Here is a 20,572-nt window from a genome sequence, read left to right on the forward strand (position 1 = left end):
GTCTGCAACAGGTGGGGAGTGAAGATTTCATACCTGTTAGCGTCAGGGTCGTCGGAAAGGAGGAGCTTGACTTTCTCAATACACTCGATGGCACCCCTTACATTACTATGGGATAAGTGGCGTTCTTCTTGGGATGACGCGCCACCTGCCTCTTCACTGACGTCATCATCATCTACCATCTCGTCGGTAGTCACATCGGGATCCCTTATCACCTCCAGGATGTCGTCGTTGGTGGTCTCGGAGAAGCCTGCAGCTGTAACACTCTGCGCAGCTTCTCTGGCAAGGTCCACTGCTACTGCAACAGTCTGAACCTCACCAGTCACAGATTTACTCTGCCTAACACCCGGAATACCTTGCAACACATGTCTCCATGCGTGACGAACAGTTGCTACAGACAGCTGATCCCATGCCTCCACCAAGAAGTCCACAGCTTTCTTGACGTTGAATGTTCTCCAAAATTGTCTCAAAAGTACTTCTTGCTCTGCCAACTGTTGATCCTCGTCGTCTTCGCTCTTGCTATCGGTGTTGGTGTCACTCAGGTTACGCAACTCTTCCTTGGTGTTGGTGTAGTCGTTCAGGAGCTTGAATTTCTTGGCAGAGAATGCAGCTTTTACATTACAGACCAATTCTTGGTCCATGGGCTGTATTATAGACGTAGTGTTGGGAGGAAGGAAGACCACTTTTACGTTGGGGTGAATATCTAACAGTAGGGGCGAGTGTCCTGGTGCGTTGTCAAGCAGCAACAAAATTTTGAATGGAACATTCTGTTGCTTACAGAATTTCTTCACATCGGGAACGAAACAGTCTTCAAACCAGGAGAGGGACAGAGTTGAGAACATCCACGCCTTACGTGCGGTCAGCCAGTGGACATTTAGCTTGGTCATGTCCATGCTCTTGTAGGCGTGCGGCTTGCATGCTGTGTGGATCACCGATAACTTGAGCTTACAGGTACCGGAGGCATTGGTGGTAAACAGGACGGTGATGCGCTCCTTCTGCAACTTCCGGCCCCGACACTTGCTGGCATTCTTCACAACGAAGGTCTTGGAAGGTAGCTTTTTCCAAAAAAGACCAGATTTGTCCATGTTAAACACCTGGTCGTCGGTGTACTGTCCTTCCTCCATAATCTCACGTAAAAATGGAGGAAATTCCCTAGCCGCAACAAGGTCAGTACTAGCTTCTTCACCACCAATGTTGATATTGGTGATCTTGTTCCTCTTCTTAAACCTCTGTAACCACCCAGAGGAAGCATTAAAGGGTTTGGGCTCTGCAATTCCCATCTTTCGTGACACTGCAGCATACAGTTCACGTGCGTACTCCTTAACTGAGCGCGTGTCCACCGCCATGTTCCGTTGCACCTGACGAACCAAGTAGCTCACAAGTAATTTTTCCGTCTTGAGAAGCACCTGGTTGTGGAAATACTTGATCATAGAAGCACCTGTAGACTTTGTGATGTTCATGTGCTCCTTTATCTTGGCTGCATCCTTCTTAATTGTCCTGATGGTTGATTCGTTAACACCATGCTGGTGCGCGAGATCAACCTGTCTTGTTCCTTTCTCCAACTCTTGTATGATCATATATTTGATTTCGTAGCTTAAGGAACGTCGTGTCTTCTTTGGCTTAGGGCGGCTGGATCCAGGTAATGCAAGGTTTCTTTGTGGTGGTGGTAGTGGTCCGGTGGAAGCCATTCTTATGGAACAATGGATACCGATATACACGGTGTAGCCGGGAGGGGTGTAACTGACGCGGGTAGGTCAAGGGGCTTGAACGCTCCCACGGCGGGGCACGTCATAGTACATTAAACCAATCACAGCTAGCGGGGAGGGAGGTAAGGATGCTTTGCCCAATCACAGTCCGATATGTCATATGACGTCACAATTAACGCAACAAAGACATACACTGCGCAACCTACTCGCGCCGCTTACACAACATGGCGGATGGCGGGAGGTTTGGATCCAAAAATGGCGCGGCGCGAGAGGACCGTCAGCCGCTCTCCGCGTATAAGGGTACACACACCGTGGAAAGTGAGCATTCCGTGTTCGGCAGGGTACCGCGTAAACGTGGAAACGCGTAAAGTGAAAGTGCGTAAGGCGAGGGTTGACTGTATACGTCGACATTACCGGGGGGAGACCCCACAAGCAGCTGTCATTGTTAAATGGAAGGGGAGGGAATGCCCAACCACTGTTGAGGCCCACCCAGTCCTCCCCCCCACTGTATGCAGAACCCTATCACCCCGGGCCTGCTCTTTGTGTTTATCTGCTCCCATTGGGGTCACACCTTCACCGCATGCTGCCAACGTGATCGTCCCAGATGTCGCTTCTGTTCACGTAACCATCATTCCTCCGCTTGTGCCGAGAAAATCAAAGACCACCTCAATGGGAGCGGTGTGGGCTATGTTGTTGATTCCAGGTGTTGTAATTGCAGTGGCTGGCACAATGCTGACTCACGGCAATGCCCCAAACGTCCGCCTGTCCCAGGAGAAAAGCCTCCCTGAAGATTGCGTCAACTTCAACCTCCCCCCAGCCTACAGGGCTGCATCCCTCTGCGTCCCTTCCACTGGCAACACCTTCTTCAACATCACCTGCCCCTGCCTGGCCTCACCTGACTGCAACACAACATTCCCAGTCATCTCCTAACTCAACTACTACTGGGCCTCCTCTCCGTCTCTAATCTGGCGCTGTCAGGCCTTGTGCTCCCAGTGGTCCCACCCACAACCCCCCTCCGGTGACACAACACAGATCATATCCCTTTTCCACAAATCTACCAACCGTATTGAAAGACTACCCCTGCCTCCAACTGCTACCCAATCACCCCCCTCTTCTGGTTTGACACAAGCTGGTAGCCTCCCCCTTGTGTGCCCCTCTTGCTCACGGCCTACTCCACCGCCGCCTGGCATCACTGCTGGCGTGGCACCTACCGAGCCTGCCCTGGCGTGCCCTGCTGCCCCCGTCCACCCACCGCAAGCCGTTCCTGCTCATGGACACGAGGACACCATCCCCAGCTCCCTGTCCCCTACCGGCATCTGGGGCGCATCCACTCCAGTTCTCCACATCATCTGACCACCATGAGGACATGCTAGTAAACTACATATCTACGCCAAGAAGGAAGTCCCCTACCAACCTCTCGACGTCCCCCTTGAAGCCGACACTACCAACGTACACGCCATCACAATCACACCAAAAGTTATGTCCCTCAATATTGTCAATGCCTATGGCCTGGCACTTGGCATTATTAGGGACCTGCCACGCTTTGCCATAAACAGATAAATTGTACCGGGAATTTTTCCCACCCACACTCATCATTCTGTCACTTTATGTAACTTGCTGACAAAACCCATGACCCTTCAGGCTTTTACGCCCTTAATGCATGAGTCATAAAGGCAAGCATGAACTCCGCATGCTTCCCAGATGGGCGCTGTAAACGCTTATGCACTTCACCTTGCACAGGATGTAAGGGGGTGCCCAATAATCTAGCTCCCTTGGGGGCAATCTAAATTTAATCTAAAACCGCCCATACATGAATATTAAAACCAAAACAATCATGTTACTATTGATTTCATTATATAAAAGGAATAGTCACAGAATAAAAACACAGCTACTAATGAATCTGCAGAAAATGGCACAAGTGAGTGATTCGTCAGGAAAATAAAGGCCATTTTAAACACCATGACCAAATATGGAGAAAGCAAAAACGCTGTCAGTGAATGCTGCTACGCTTGTGTCAAAATATTTGATGGGCTATCCTCTCTCCATATCATAACATTTCTCCTTGAATTTATGAGTATATGACAATAACTACATGAATGATAAATCGCAACGTGAAGACGGATGACGCATGTAACATGCACCCCGCAGAAAGTGGGAAGGTTTTCAACGGTACAATGATAAGTCTCCTTTAACCCATTCATGAGTCTTTGTGGGACACGTGCCGCGCTCTCTCCACTGAGATAACAAGATTAGACAAGGGTCCGGATCTAGCTTCTTAAGTTACCCACATATTGATGATGTGAATGCATCTTACTGGCTCTCCGTAAGTTACGACCCGAAGATGACAGATATAATTTCCAAAGTCGCTTGAGATTCTATCAAGGTACGTTCTATGAGTGAAATTTTGATATTCCAGCCTTGATACCACCTCTGCTTCATCTCATGGCACCAGACTATCTCATCACTTTATTAATATCCAAATGACTAAACTCTCGTTACTGTCGTTATTTTGTCTGTCAGTTTGTCTTCATCTTTCCCTCTGTCATGAGGATAATATTTCCTTAAATTAATCTTACTTCGATAGATCAGTGTACAGTAGTTAGGTCTCGTAGTTAAGACTGTATGCACAAATGGAGAACAATCACGAAGATATAATCATATATATAATATAATAACTTTTACTTTTTACTTTTATCCTCTTCACCACTGATTGACTCATTAGCCGCTTGGGCGATCGGTCACGTCTCCGATTACTTTTCCCTTTCTTTTATCCTCTTCACCAAAAGATCGGCTCGTTAGCCGCTTCGGCGATCGGTCACGTCTCTGTTACACACTGTTGGCAAGTACTGGGCATGCACTGGCTCCTGAATGTACCTGAACCTGCTCCAGTGTTGGTCAAGTCTTGTCTTGAAAGAGCTCACACTCGGTGCCGTCACAACACTTTCTGGTGGATTGTTCCAAGAGTTCACAACTCCCACTCCGAAAAAGTTTGCCCTCACAGTTTTCTGGACTTGCGGCTTCTTCAATCTTGAGCTGTGACCCCTTGTGGGACGAGCGTCCGCCAGCTCCAAGTAAGGACACTCGACTGAGTAGTGCCCCTTGAGATGCTTATACAGTACACCTCAATTAGGTCACCCCTTGCCCGTCTGTAGTATAAGCTAGGTAAGTTCAGGCGTTCCAATCTCTCAGGGTAGTTGAGGTGCCGAAGTGCAGGCACCAGTCTGGTGGCCCTCCTTTGAACATTTTCAACCAACTGAGAGTCCCTAGCATGTCTCGGGGACCAGACGAGGTGACAGTACCTTCTTCTCGCAATGGCCCAAGAACTTCAGCTCATTGTCGACATACACACCTAGGTCCTTCTCACATTCAGTCTCAAATAGTGCAGTTTCATCATCCCATTGGAACATATGATACGCCTCCTTACCGTTGGTACAACCCAGGTGCATCCTCCTACACTTTGTGACATTTCTTTGACCATTCTTGGAGCCCACAGAGGTCTTTCTGCAGCTCTTCACAGTCCGCTTGGTTCTTGATTTACCAAAATAACTTGGCGTCATCGGAAAACATTTGTACCCCGTTTGTGACAGGTACGGATACCAAGGGCCGAGGCCACATGCACATTCTAACCAAATTTCATCTCCACAAAAACGTAGAAATGCACAACACACACAGTATATATATATACATACATATATATATATATATATATATATATATATATATATATATATATATATATATATATATATATATATATATATATATATATATATATATATATATATATATATATATATATATATATATATATATATATATATATATATATATATATATATATATATATATATATATATATATATATATACAAGTAAATCACTGTAGGTGCGTGTGATCCAGGTATATGCTGATATCACAAGGAAACAAGAAAACACGAAGTTTCCAAGCGCTTTCGTGTAATTCACATTTTCAGGGGTGAGTACAGTCTGTACTCACCCCTGAAGGTGTGAATTACACGAAAGCTTGGGAAATTATATATATATATATATATATATATATATATATATATATATATATATATATATATATATATATATATATATATATATTCAAATCAATCACTGTAGGTGCGCCTCGTGATCCATGAATACGCTCATAACCACATAGGAAACATACACGAAAGCTCTTGGGAAATTTGTGTTTTCGTGTTTCCCATGTGGTTATCAGTGCACACACACATATATATTTATAGTAAATGAATAAACACTTCCATTATCAAAAGATTTTACAAAAACCTGATGTTTGCCAGCGACATTTACAGTCGCAAACAGACCTGCATAGTTCATACATTATCCCACAAGCAAGCACAAGCTGACAGCGTACGCACACCCACACACAGACAGACAGACAGACATGAAAATGACCCGACAGGGTACTGTACATGTACATCACACAAACGAACATATCCTCGGCTCTTCAAGGCCATATGTCTCATTGATTAAATGATTTGTGGGAGATCTGCCAATTACCCCCCCCCCCCTCCCTCTCCACATTCAAACATATTAAAACAAACACAGACTATTCTCCTCAAACATAACTCAAGCACAAACCCATACACATACAAAAAGTAACTATACACTCAAACACACCAAAGAATCCTCACTCAGTACTTAATGATTTGTTTAGTGACAAGTGAATAAATTAATACACTAGTAATTTAAGCCGAATTTTCCGTCAAACTGTATTCACATAAGAGGAATCAACTTTTCATATCCTGTACCAGTATGCATAAATGTTCAGTTAGGATGGATTTAAGGAAAATTTGTTTAAGTACATTTACGCTAGATTAAAAAATGGTTAGGTTGATTAAGGACAGTTAAGTTAGAGTTGTAGAAATAAGTTTATAACAAAATTATAACTTACCTACAGTTCCTCACGGCTTTAGGGAGGGGAGGGGGGGGCTACAGGGCTAGGCTTCCACAATCTGTCAGGCGCAGTTTCCGGAGCATAATTCAAACTATATACATCTATATAAATATTCGGCTAACGAGCCGATCATTTGGTGAAGAGGACAAAAGAAAAAGAAAAGTAACAGACGTGACCGATCGCCCAAGCGGCTAACGAGCCGATCAATGGTGAAGAGGATAAAAGTAAAAGTTATTAGGTAGGAAGAAGCAAGGTGCGTCAAGACGATTATTTGAGTCTTTGGATCTCATGAAATTTAGAAACCCCGCTTAATTAAACGTCTTAACGTTAAATTGTTAGGTCAGGTTAGGTTAGTTTATGGTAAGTTTTTGTTAGGTTAGAATGAGGGTGTTTAATCAAGTGAAATAAGCGGGTGTTCCTAATCTTCCTGAATCCCGAATCGTTTCCTTAGTTTTAACATTTTTCAAACAAAAGTTGTTTAAATGAATGAATCTATCATTGTCTACAAATATTTTGAAATGCCAAAATGAAGAGGGGAGTGATATGAGGCAACATTTGTCCAAGGTCGTGTGTAAATTACTCAGGCATCACAGCCAGTCTGGCCCCGCCTCAACACGGCACTTTGGTCTCTCTGACCTTGGCACTTGGTCTATAAATCCCATCACCACGCTTGTTTCGGGTCTACATTACAGCATGTCTAATATTCCAGGAACACCAAGATGAGGATCTTATATTATTATTCAACGTTTTTTCTTATGTGCTGTATTATAGACGCAAGTATTTGGGTGATTAAGCTTTCTTAGATATGGTAAGATAATTAGACAAACAGTTATCAAATGATTCCAAGAACATTATTCTAACCAATAGCAATTTTTTTTAAATTTTTAGCACACTAGTAATGGGCACTACAGTATATGAAAAGTAGTGTGCACACACACACACACACACACACACACACATATATATATATATATATATATATATATATATATATATATATATATATATATATATATATATATATATATATATATATATATATATATATATATATATATATATATATATATATATATATATATATATATATATATATATACATAAGGAAAGAACTTCGTGTTTTTTCTTTCCTTGTGGTTATCAGCATATACCTAGATCACTTTTATACATATATATATATATATATATATATATATATATATATATATATATATATATATATATATATATATATATACAGACCCTTCATTGGCGCAGTCAAATGAAATTTTTTTTTTCATAAACTGTTGTTGTATAAAAATTCACATAGCCAGACATTAGTATTTACTATGAACTTCTATTCGTATAACAAAACGTGGACAGCTACTTACGTTGGATAGAAAAGTGGCGGGAGTTGTTCTCGGCTATGAATGAGTGTTTGATGTTGACTATATATCTTAGCAAGAACGGACATATATCATCACGTTGCAGGCGACACACTACTCACTCTATGAACCTTCTGACTTCACCTCATGGTGCCTACATCAGGGAACTACAGTCAACTTCAACAAACACATTTGATTCTTATGCAGTATTGCATCACTCGGCAGAAGCTGCACCACAAGGAGCCACAGGAGGCCAGGCCCACAGAATATGCACCGCAGTCAGCACTAGCTGGCAAGGAATAGAGAGAACACAGTAAGACCAGTGTAGTTTTAAAGGTGCGCAGGGATGTTACCAAGCGCCTTCCCCAGTTCCCTCTGTGCATTACCAATCAATCTACATTAAATCTCACCAATACACATTAAAATGTTTTAGTCATAATATTTATACAAGAAACACCATTATTAGTGGGCGTAAAAATATCATATTATCGACTTACGTAAACCAAGATAGGTTACACTTCCACTCCGACTTGGCAACGCTGCAGTACAGTCGACCACGTGGGTCGGCGCTGCCAGGCGACATTGTAAATGTTGCCAAAAATGTTTTAGATTATCGAACAGGCACATCTTAGCTTGCAACTACATTAAGTGAAAAATAGAGTGAAGGAAAGAAATTTTTTTTTTTGTTCTACCACATTTAATGTATAGTTATAATATCGTAGGAGTGAAACAACATGTAAAGGCTTATAAAATCAATATCAGGGTTCAACGCGACGCGTCAGTTAATACTGTGTAAGTGCTTATATCACTATATATGTTTGCTTCTGAGCTCGTTTAGCTAAACAATGTAAAACAGTTAATGCTTTATAAAACGACAAATAATCACACCCGTATCCGCACTTTCAATGAACATCAGTGCTAGATTTTAAGAAAGTCAAAGAAACTCTTATCATAAGAAGTGACAAATTAAGAAATTAGTATTAGTTACCATTGCAGATGACAATACAATGTAGATACAAGAAAAATAAATACACTTTGTATATCACACAAACACAAATTATTGAAATTAATTTAAATAAGCTGTGTGCACTTATAAATTAATGCTTAACAACGGCGGATCCAAGTGGGTCCGTGAGGTCCGGACCCCCCTTTTCATCAGAAACTTCCAATACTTTTTCTTTAATGTAATATTGCACAAGCATTTTTGTATAGTGAAAATGAATTACTATTGACATCAAAATATCTCCTAATATCAAGTGCACATGGCCTAACGAGGCGATCAGTGGTGAAGAGGATAAAAGGAAAAGATTAAAAAACAAAAATCGGGAGGGGTGGGGGGTGGACAGCGCTCTCTCAAACCCCATACCTGGGAGGGCTCGCTGTGCTCGACATATTCCTCCACCCGCAACTTCTTGGGGCCCCCCCTTTTGATATTCCTGGCTCCGCCCCTGAATAAATATCAAATAGATTAAGAAAACTATGCGCAATATTGGATCAGTTTAGGTTGTTAGAGTAAATGTGCATTCATGATGAATTTTCAAATTAAACCATTTAAAGTAATTTCATCGACCCAAAAATATTCTTGGCTGTACAAACCGGAGTATAATTACCTTCTGAAGCTAAAGCAAAGAATAAAAGATATGCTGCAGCGGAAACAAACATGATAAACAAGAAGCCTCGCGTCAACATCCTAGCTGGCTATAGGCCATTTCTGGTGTGAAGATTTAAATAACAAAAGGCAGCGTCCAAGTCAACTAATTATAGCGATACCTAAACTTACTTACCGAACATTTTTTTTTATATAAAATAAACATCTTAGGCTGCATTAAATAATGTTGGTTAAATGAATGTATAAATATATTTCCTAATGCGTGAATTAGATGAACGTAGGAAAAAACCAAGACAAAATTAACAAACCTAATGTAACTTTGTTAAAGTTATTAAAAGTGCGACTATCTATTCCTGCGACTATTTTCCATGCCAAACTCGTGACTTTCTGTGACTTTTTCCGGACATAAATTAGATAGTACAGTATGTCAGAGATGAGATATTTTCCGTTCATTTAGTGACACATTGACAATCATCAGTGAAAGAACCGTAAATGGACATCAGCTAATTTCGTCCTGTAGATGTACACTGTACAGTAATTAGCATGTGCGGTCTGACGTCACACATAGCTAATCTGAAGCAGGGCTGTCGGAATTTCCGACTCTTGTTTATCGAACACGCTGATTGGTTCAAATCCAGTACTTCCGTCTGTTAATCGGTAAATTGATGACGTAGTCGGTAAGCCGTGACGTCACTGCTCCGACTGTCGGTAAATTACCGACTATAGGAAATATGCTTTTTCATGGCTAAAATACCATATAGAATACACAGAAATAAATTGTGGATGTATTTAAATACCTTACCTACATTTTACTAGCGATATTTTAGCAGAACTAAAGTAATACAAATTACAATTGATAAAATACAAATCTAATGTGATCTTGTAGCGTACTGTATGTGGCCAGTTGTCAATTCTCTTTAGTTGTCTATTATCTCTTTGTATGGGCTCACAAACTTACGTACATGTAGATATCTCACACTCAGGAATGAGGTAGGATAGAAACTCACAATGCGTTTTCTGTATATATATTGTTGTACAGCGCAGTGCTTAGGAGTGACTAGGTGAGGAGCTGTGAGAGATGTTGCGGGTCCAGTAGCTGAGTGTAGAATGTCCTCCCTGGGTTGTTGTTGTTGTTGAGATTGTCGGACCGTAGTCCGACACGGGCCTTTGCCTATAGGCGGCCCGTTTGGTGGTTCCGGCTGGAGCTCCAGGAGCAGCCAGACCGGATTGGGATTGGAGGTGGTCCCACCTGCAGATTGGAAGGATACTGCAGGTTGCAAGTGTGAGCGGACCCCCGATCAGTGGACGCTTACCACCAACCCCCACTCTTGGACGTGGTCAGTTTCGGAGTGGCGCGCCCCCCGAACTGGGGTCCGCACTTGCTGGGAGAGGATACTTTCTAAGCTATCTGGGTGGTGGGTATCGTGTGATGACCCGGAGAAGGTGGTGAATGTGGTCTGTTTGGGCCTTTCGGGTTAGAGTGGCCGCTGGTGTTGTGTGTGTTTCTTGGGAGATTTGAGTTCTGTTTCGGAGGCTTTGTGTGACTTCGCAGTCGAGGAGATAGTGTTCAAGTGGGTTGGCTGCTGGCTCCTGACAGTAGGTGCATTCCATGACGTCATTTCCGATCATCTGCCAGGAGCACTTGTACCCTAGTCGTAGTCGATGAAGGCTGACTTGGGTTTGTCTTGGAGTTTTCTTGTCAGCGAAAGGTGGTTCCCCTTTTGTAGCCGCCAGGTACCATTTGGCTGATTGGGAACCAGCGTTGAATGCGTGAAGGAAGCTCTTTTTGATGTGGAGCTTGCTAGTCTTTCTGAGGTGATTCTTGATCTGTTGCACGCTTGCTGGAACTTGGATGTGTACGCTACTAGAACGTGTAGCTGCCTTGGCTGCTTCATCTGCCACGTCGTTTCCTCCGATCCCTACATGACTGGGTGGTTTTGGCTTTGGAATACCTGTAGCTGTGCGAGGATCGAGGTAATGATGTGGACGTTGTCTCTTGGTTGACTGTGTTGCAGCGCCTGCATGGCCGATTTCGAGTCCGTGTGAATTATGATGGACTTGTTGTGTTGTGTTGCAGCGTGTTGTAGGGCCTTTGAGATTGCTACCAGTTCTGTTTGTAGGGTGGAGCAGTCATTGGAAAGTCTCCATCGGAGGGTCTGACCTTGGGTGTAGAAGGCCGCTCCGGATCTATGATGTTTTGGGTCCACCGAGCCGTCTGTGAAGTATGATGCTGCATCAGCCGGTGTCTCGGTGGCTATGGCTTCGAGAGTTATTTTTTTGAGGTCCTCCTTCTGGAGGTTGGCTTTACTATCGCCTAGGTCGGTAATTTTGAATGTGGCTGGTGGAGGGCTCCATGGTGGAGGAACAACGTAACCATTGTCTCGTGTGTCTTGGTTGTTCTTGACGAGTGTTTCTGCTTGCAGGTGTCGGATGACCTCGCTTGCCTCGTGCGACCAGGTGGCCCCTCGCACTCTGTGGTCGAGGTGGAGGGAGGCACTGATACGAATTTTAGCAACTGTGGGCTTATCTGATCTACAGATTTTGGCGAGGAGACCGGCTGTCACCTGCTTGACTCGTACTGCCAGGGGTGCCTCCCGATCGATCGATCGATGGATGAAGTAAAGTATGAAGAAATCTTGATGCAGGTGCATAGATTGGTGGTGCGGGAACTGGACTTGAAGAATAATGGTGGAATTTGGAGGGACTTGGGGTTGGTGGATAGTGCAGAAGAAAAGCGAGGAAATTGGAAAATAGTAGTAGAATGCTAGGTCTTGGGGCTCAACCCAAGTGCTTCTGTTTTCTCATGTTTGTGTTTCAGCTAATTTTCGTCTTAGGTATTATATTTATGTCAGGTGTTTGTATGTTTAACAAATATTGCAATTTTATGCCTTACATTTACGGGTCTTATGTCCTCGCCAATGGTGGGGAGTCTAGGGCAGGTACTTGTGTTTCTGCCAAGAACATCCCATCTTTTTATGATCTAATGTTGTAAGTGGTAGGGCTGCCAGGGTTGTCACTGGGGTAACGTTGTATCTTTCAATAGAGTGGAGTTGGTGTGGGTTCTAGGGCTCTTCTTTTACTGCGAGGGAACCACGAGTGTTCTCTTCTTCCTTCTTCTATCTCTTCCATCCATTCTTTGATTGGTCCTGGCTCTATTTCTTCTAACTTTGTCCATATTCTTTTTGAGTGTTGGTGTAGGTAAACGTTTAGGGGTTCTATTTGCGCTCGTTGGTGTAGTTGACGGTTGGTGACTATGTCAGGATATCTGATGTTATATACAACCCTTAGGGCTAAGTTTTGAATTGTCTGCAGTTTCTTTGTTTGTTTTATTGCATGTAGGAGAATTGGCGGATATACTAGTCGGGATTGGACAAAGGCTCTATATAACTTTAACTTGTTTTTTGCTGACAGACTTCTGAAGCGTTTTAATTTAATTACCATGTTTCTGGTTTTTGCAAGTTTTTCGGTGATGAATGTTTTGTAGCCTTTTGTTGTTATCTTCAACCCTAGGACAGTAGGGTGTGTCATAGGAGGGAAGATCAGCTAAAACTAATGGCCCATCACGCCCTCAGTTGGTTCTTGGGCTTCGGAATGGCCTGCGGTTATCTGCTTTCTTCCATTCCGGTGGAAAGTCTTTGTGCTGTCCACGAAGCATTGATGGCTTGTAGCAGGAGCCTCGTGTCCGGCTGGTACCGGCATGAGAAAAGCGCGAGTAGGGTTATCCTGTTTGGCCCCTGGTGCTGTGTCCTTGTTTGTTTTAGCGACTTGGAGTTCTGTAGGTTGGGCTTAAAGGGTCTGTCGGTGTCATCTTCACTGTTGCAGGCCTTCGATCATTCCACAGTCTGACCTGTCGCAGACGCCATGCCAGGCCTCCGCCTGTCTGGAGGCTTCTGTTGTTGCTCGGTCAGGAGAAACAGTTTTGCAAATCTCTCTGGCTTCTAAAGCCAGATGGTGAGCTGTTCTCCCAGATGCCCTTCGATCTGGGCCCACATCTTACAAGGGTGTGTATGCTCTGTTCAGTTCGGAGCACGAGCCTCGTGTCCTGTTGTACCAGCATAACCATGGATAGAGTTATCACGTTTTTGGCTACTTCTATAGCTTCTGTCTGTTTGTTTCGTGGGATGTCCTGTATGTTTCTTCCGGGCCATGTTCACTCTGTGGTTGAGTTCTTTCACCCTGGGACAGTAGTACCAGTAATCTGTACTGTCTTGATGGGTTTTTGTTTTGGGCATCAAAGGTAATATCCTTAAATGGATTAGGGCGTGGTTACAGGACAGGAAACAGTGAGTGAGCATTAACGTCCTTAAGTCCCATTGGAACAACGTCACTAGTGGAGTTCCCCAAGGCTCAGTACTTGGACCATTATTATTTATTATATACATAAACGACATAGATATCGGCATGGACAGCAACATAAGTAAATTTGCTGATGACACTAAGGACTTGTTATTAAATCTGACGAGGACTCCGCAAAACTACAGGAAGATCTAAACAAATTTTCGAATGGTCTGAAAAATGGCAGATGAAATTCAACGTGGACAAATGTAAAGTACTAGTAAGGAGATATAAACAGAAACCGAATTATCAGATGATCAATGATGCCATAGAAATCCGACTGCGAGATTTAGGAGTAATGCTAAATAGGAACCTTAAGCCAAGTAAACAATGTGTATTTGCTGTGTACAAAACAATAATACTTGAGTTCATATAAAGGGTGTTAGTTACAAGACTAGCGAGGTCATCCTAAACACTTATCTTGCACTTGTGAGACCACACCTGGATTACGCAGTTCAGTTCTGGTCACCGTATTACAGAATGGATATAGAATCTTGGAAAGAATTCAGAGAATGACATGACTAATCGGGCATTAGGAACCTTGAATATAGAGACAGGTTAAGCATCTTAATTTGCACCCTTGAGAGACGTAGAGTGAGGGCGACCTGATGAGGTGTATAAATGGAAGTCAGGGGCTAAACAAAGAGGACATGTAAAGGTACTCAAACTATCCAACCAGGAGCGAACTCGTAACAATATTTGAAATTAGATAAATTTAGATTTAGGCGAGATACCAAATATCATCATTAACTCGAATACGAATAGCTTCAAACATAGGTTGGAAGCTTATATGAGACAATAGGGGTTGGGTGTAAGCAGGACTGCCCAGTATGGGCCAATGCCACTGCTAGTTTCCTCCATTCTTATGTTCTTATGTTATCAATACACCGCTAAACCACCATGTAACAGATGTTATTATACCTTTTTTACTATTCCTCATTTCTTTATTTTTACTATTATTCTTTCTTTCTTTCTGTGCACTCGTGAGATGGAGAATTAGGTGTGGAAAGCGGAAAGGAGAGAATGAAGGAATGTGTTTATGTTTAGAGAGTAGGGTTGGCCTGCGACCACCCTTCCCCCTCCACAGTGTAACTGATATGGAATAGAACTCATATACAACAACAACAGGGGAAATAGTTATGTTATTACTTAGGACTTGTTGTATCACTACATACCACCAAGACACTTATAACAAATCAACCTTTCTCAATAAGGGGAGGATTATGACTGTCAATACTTTTAAGGTTGACATTACACTTCAAAACAATAAACCTATCGTCCTTGGTAGTTAAACGGGTCACTTGAATCCAATACATTTCGTGAAATGGAAAAACCTTTAGTGTACTCACTGAGATATATCCATACACGTACAGTGTCTACTATAACCAAATCAGCAGACTCGAAAAAGATGGCCTCTTGCTGGTGCACGAACTCCTTCCAGTTAATCAGCACAGTTAGTCCTATGACGTCACACTCACAGGCCACTGTGACTGGTTCATCTTCAGGCTTCTGTGGCACTTCTAGTTAGCAACTGTCGTGTTTATGGCATGTAATCTTTGTCTAAGCTGAATTTTCATATCTTCTTAAAACATGATACAATTTACTCCAAAGACATGGCATTGTTACTATTATTATTATTATTATTATTATTATTAGTAGTAGTAGTAGTAGTCCAGTAGTAATAGTACAGTAGTCGTAGTAGTAGAGGCAGCACCCAAAAGAGATAAACTGCAACAACTGTTGCAACAAGTGCCAGATAACTGGTAAAGAAAGTAGCTATAGCGCCAGAGGTGGGCGCCTCAAATTGGTTACAACGTTACCGATAAGGGCAAAACGCTTCATCCTTCATAAACAGGAATTCACAGATGCTTGCTCTAAGGTAGGCCAGTAGAAGGTTTGCCCTTCAAATGCATGTGCGGCTCATCTTATGACATCGATTCAGCCTTCATAGGGTAGAACGTGTGTAGTCGGCGCTGCCCGCTCACGCGGCCGTGGTCTCACCATGGAGACAGTTGCCAGCCTGTCGGCCCCCCTTCCGCATCTCCTCCCCCATCTGGATTTATCAACATACTCCCAACCACAGTACAGTAAAGACTGACCATCAACCCACAAGTGATATACAAAGTGTGAAAATTTCAACTCAGAAACAAATGTTAGTGACAATTGTGTATGCGGTCAGTGTTGACCTGACTCTTGACGTGATACACCCAACCGGTACACTTACCACCACCAACACTACACCAGGAGAGAAGTGAGGACTCCCTACTCCACAGGTGATATGAATTCCTAACTACATCACATGCGGAACAAGAACCATCTCCAACACCTTGTGAGCTGGAGGACTATCCAAACCACATGGTGCATCTGCAGCTGTAGTGAGGTGGCAGCTTAGAGCGGTGGCGCCGACATCAGGTCACAAGAATATCTACAAGACAAGCTCTCACAGTACCAGGTCTACAATTAATTTACATGTTGACTCTATGTTTTCTTATTTTTGTATTGAAAGTTTTTGTCAATCAAGTGACCCACTCCCGATTCCACCATATACTTATCATCTCTGTTCATTGTATATTTTCAGCCTTCGGGCTGCCATTATATCTTAATAAACCGTTAATTATTTATTAATATTATTATTAAAAGGGGCTTCTGGCATTAATGCATGGCATGACGAAATAAAGGATCTAACAGCAAATCTACTGAAATGTCCACGACTTGTTGGTGGAACCGCCCCTCCTTCTTGGACGGTGAGAACCTCCATCACAGGACTTCACACATCCAATGAAGCCCATGTGGACGTCAGTGGTCGAGATTCTGGACGCGGAAGCAGGCACTCTGACTGCAGGGGTTTATGATCCCTTAGCCACATGTCACCGCACAGGAGGAACAGAACAGCAAGATTAGGGCATATGGGAGAGTTCAGAACGTTGATCAAGGCAGCTTCACTCCTCTGGTGTTCACAACCTTTGGTGGGATGGGACCAAGTGCAGATGCTTCTATCTCCGATCCAGCAGAGTGTTATCTGAACAGGCATCAGCCCAGTTATGTTACAGCCTTTTGAGATGTTGACTGTCCTCTGCTTAGGTCTGTTGCTTTGCCTCAGGGAACGAGAGCATCGGCCCCAAAGCCGATAACAGTTAATTTTAAGGTAATAAAATGGCAGTGAAGGTGTAGGAGTAGTAGTACAGTAGTGATAGTAGTAGTAATAGTAGTAATAGCATAGTAATAGCAGTAGTTGTAGTAGTAGTAACTGTTTTTCTAAACATGGCCTCCAGCCTCCTCAACAGCCACACCTTCGCTGCCATTTTATTGCTTAGTATTATATATCTAATAATAGTAATACTAGCTGTGTTGAGTTAATTAAGCCTCATAGTCAATATCTGTGAACGTTGTCGGCTGAAGAATCTCGTTCCTGGGGCCAAGCAATGCCTAAGCAGAGAAGGACAGTCGACATCTCAAAAGGCTGCAATGTAGCTTCTGCTGCTGCTTTTCGGATAACGCCTCAGCCAGTTTTGTAAAAGCATCATGCACTGGTCCATACCACCAGGGTTTAGAACACCAGATGGTTAAAACTGCATGATCCATTTTGAATTCTCTTTCCATATGCCTGTTCTTGTCATTCTCGTTCTCTTGTGCACAGCATTGAGAGCTAGGTTATGGTGACAGGCAGCCATGAGGTCAAAAATTCTTATATCGAAGAAGGTTACTCCTTTGTCCAGACTACTCGAGCACTGATGTCCGGACCGTTGGATGTGTTTGAGGTCAGTGATGGATTTTTCACCGTTCAGTGGAAGGAGGTCAGTTCCACCTTGACGTTGTGGCAGATTTCCTTATGTTTGCTGTAGGCCCCCATTTTTCAAGGCGTGGTCGATGTCATAGTGACCACGCATTGGGAGCAAACATTCTGGCCTACCATTAGGCGTGAAACAATGGTATCTGTAATTCTTGTTTATTAAGGCTGACCTTTCTCCCTTATCGGTAACGTTATTAGCCAGTTCAGGCGCCCTTATACTATATCTACATTTTCAAATTCTCTGCAATTGCATCATCAACTGAGAGTTAATCACTTTGGGTGTGCTGCCATTCTCTCATAATGGACCGTTGAATCTTATAATTCGTTGGTATCACCTGTATTCTAAGCTATTATAGGCTCAGTGGGTATGATCTTGATAGAGTTCTGGTGTTCGGTGGTGCAATATCCTCTGGATTAGTCAGTCCCATCCACCCCAGTCTGTGGTAGTACAAGGAGTGACCATTCTGCTGGGGTTAAATAATGTTTTTACTAGTGTTGGGATAAAAGTGACCTTGTGGCCTCTTCCGGGTAGAGGTTCGATATCGTGGATGGTGCGCATCAATACTCAGCGATGCGTGACTCCATGGGTGAATGCCGCAAACGTTGCATAATGGCTCAGCTTTTGCAATATTCGACAGAGCTGGATTTCTTCACCCTCATCTATACCCACGTCCTCGGTCTTGAAATCGTTCGTTGCAACACACCTGGATGCCTTTGGCTGTCCTTTGTTATGACCCTCGCCAGAACACTTCTATTGTCCGTTCATAGTGTTCTGGCTACAATAAAGGAGGACTTGCTGGCATTTGGGTGGTACCCTATTGTGGACCACGTGATGTTATCAGGTCCACCACTGATGTCCTCCACTCCTGCTCCTGTAAAGTCGTCAGCATATGTTGCTTGCGACATTGGCTGTTTCGTAGTTTATATGGTGGAGCAGATTGACCTAATGCGTACATTGCTGGCGACTGGATCCCCTATATTTCCCTCAGTTGACTGTGGTGGTATCTCCTCTTTAGGCCTTGAAGCTTGTTATATAGAGGTCTGTTGGGTTCCTGTGGGTGTTTCAACACACATTGCAAAACTTGGACCTTGATCTTGATGTTGCAGTGTAGCCTTGCTGGAAGCCAGCAGGAGTACTGCCTCACAATTACTGCTCAAATATCTTTCTCGTGGCGTGAATAGCAGTGTCACCCCAGCCTGGTGGCCAGTACCTTGCAGGTTCCCTGCAGCTACCCCTGACATTATCGTGACTACCTCCATTGCGTTTTCTAATGATCCCATCATTCCCCCTATGAAGCATCTGGATTTTTATTGGGGATGAGAGCGGCAGACCATCAGAGCTTGTAGGTGATGGCAGCATGAAATCTACCTTCCTTGTAAGGGCGTGGCATTGCAGAATCACTTGCTGCCGCCAAACTATTAATGCTGAGGATAACTGTTCATCCGTCTGCATCCAGGCCTGAAAGGCCTGCCCCTCCTAATAATCTTCGTGATTTTTCCAGCACCTCCTGTTATTTTATCGAACACGACAGCGTTTGGAGGACATAGTCACTGGAACCTGATGCCTTCCTCTACACTGTAGGGTGATTTTTTCCTTCAGTTGCTTTAAGAGTCTTTCTGTTTATTGGCAACCGGAAGACCTTTGTGAGAATTCTGAGACAATTTCTCCTTATCTTAGCATGAAAACTTTACAACATCCTCAGTGGCTTTCCCTCTCCTGCAAAGTTCAGTCTCTGCTGCAGTGTTTTTGCCTCTCTTGGAATCATCCAAGGCGTTCTGTCATATTCTCTGTCTCTCTCTTCATTGCAGCCATTTTGCTTGCTCCTTGCCTGTGTTCCTAGAACAGATGTAGTATTATTACCATTATGTGAAACTAATTGGACGAGGGCTGTCCTAAGTATGAAGTATGTATGAGAAAGTCATCTTCCAGGATCCATTTCATTGGTGACTCAACATTTCAGTTTAAAAGGGTTACTGGGGACACAAGACAGCGTAACTTCAGAGGTTTCACTTATTCTGCATCTTCCCGACATGCCTTTCCAATGTGATGGCCTTTCTGTCATTCACCTCGTGTACATACTACTATTGTTGAAGCAGCAATTCTTAAAACATTTTCAAGCAGGTAGACTCACTGCTATCATTCAGAAATCATCAGGCGGTGTTGCCCGGTCAATATCACTGTGTTCTCCTGTGCGGATCCCTGTCAAGAGAAGTTTCTGACCAGGTATTCCCCTGCACCCTACAAGAGACTATTATTTCTCTACATTCACAGTCTGTCATTTTTGGTTCAGCTGAAACAGATGGAATGGCAGTTCGACCAAAGGAAGTATCTAGTAAAGTCAGTGTTTGCTAGTTTACATGGTGGTGAGAGACACATATGGTTGACAACAAAGACTAGATCTCTCCAAGTACCAGGTGAGAAAGAGCAATTTACAATCTTAGGACACTTTGTTAATATGGGTCACGACTGCCATTTCCACGGGATGTCACAACTGACCTCTTTGGCCTCATTGGAGGATCTAGTTCGCAATGGGAAATAGAAGGTGACAGGTTGGCCTAGATGTCCGGGTAGTAGGGACTTATGTATGGGCATGGAGTGTGGGTCACCCATGGGGTGAAGGGCACCAGCTATATAAACTCAATTATACATTGGAAGCAGAATAGTCACAGGCTCTAATTTGTACTATAGACACCAAAGATGGTGTCACTACCCAGCCAGTGAGGTTTCAGATAGCCTTGGTCTGAATTTTCCAAAAAGAACTTGGGAAATACTATAGTCAAACAACAGATGTCGTCCACTCTATGGCGTGGGGGGGATAAGAGGTGGGAGTTAGTCTAGTAACAG

General features: G+C 43.3%; 2 protein-coding genes across 3 annotated transcripts in view; one reads left to right on the plus strand and one right to left on the minus strand.

Moving 5' to 3' along the window:
* LOC121857692 (solute carrier organic anion transporter family member 1C1-like) overlaps positions 1-8,310 on the minus strand; it is a 73,900-nt gene extending 65,590 nt beyond the window's left edge. The window contains exon 1 of one of the 2 annotated variants that reach the window (XM_042353770.1): positions 8,000-8,310. The gene's annotated coding sequence lies outside the window, so the exon portion shown is untranslated. The remainder of the gene's footprint in view (positions 1-7,999) is intronic. The other variant, XM_042353771.1, reaches the window with a different exon arrangement.
* LOC121857652 (cysteine protease ATG4B-like) overlaps positions 8,141-20,572 on the plus strand; it is a 78,187-nt gene continuing 65,755 nt past the window's right edge. The window contains exon 1 of the mRNA XM_042353713.1: positions 8,141-8,285. Within this exon, the coding sequence (XP_042209647.1) occupies positions 8,141-8,285 (145 nt within the window). The remainder of the gene's footprint in view (positions 8,286-20,572) is intronic.

This window comes from Homarus americanus, unplaced genomic scaffold (assembly GCF_018991925.1).
Source record: "Homarus americanus isolate GMGI-L3 unplaced genomic scaffold, GMGI_Hamer_2.0 scaffold16712, whole genome shotgun sequence".
Classification (NCBI taxonomy): Eukaryota; Metazoa; Arthropoda; class Malacostraca; order Decapoda; family Nephropidae; genus Homarus; species Homarus americanus.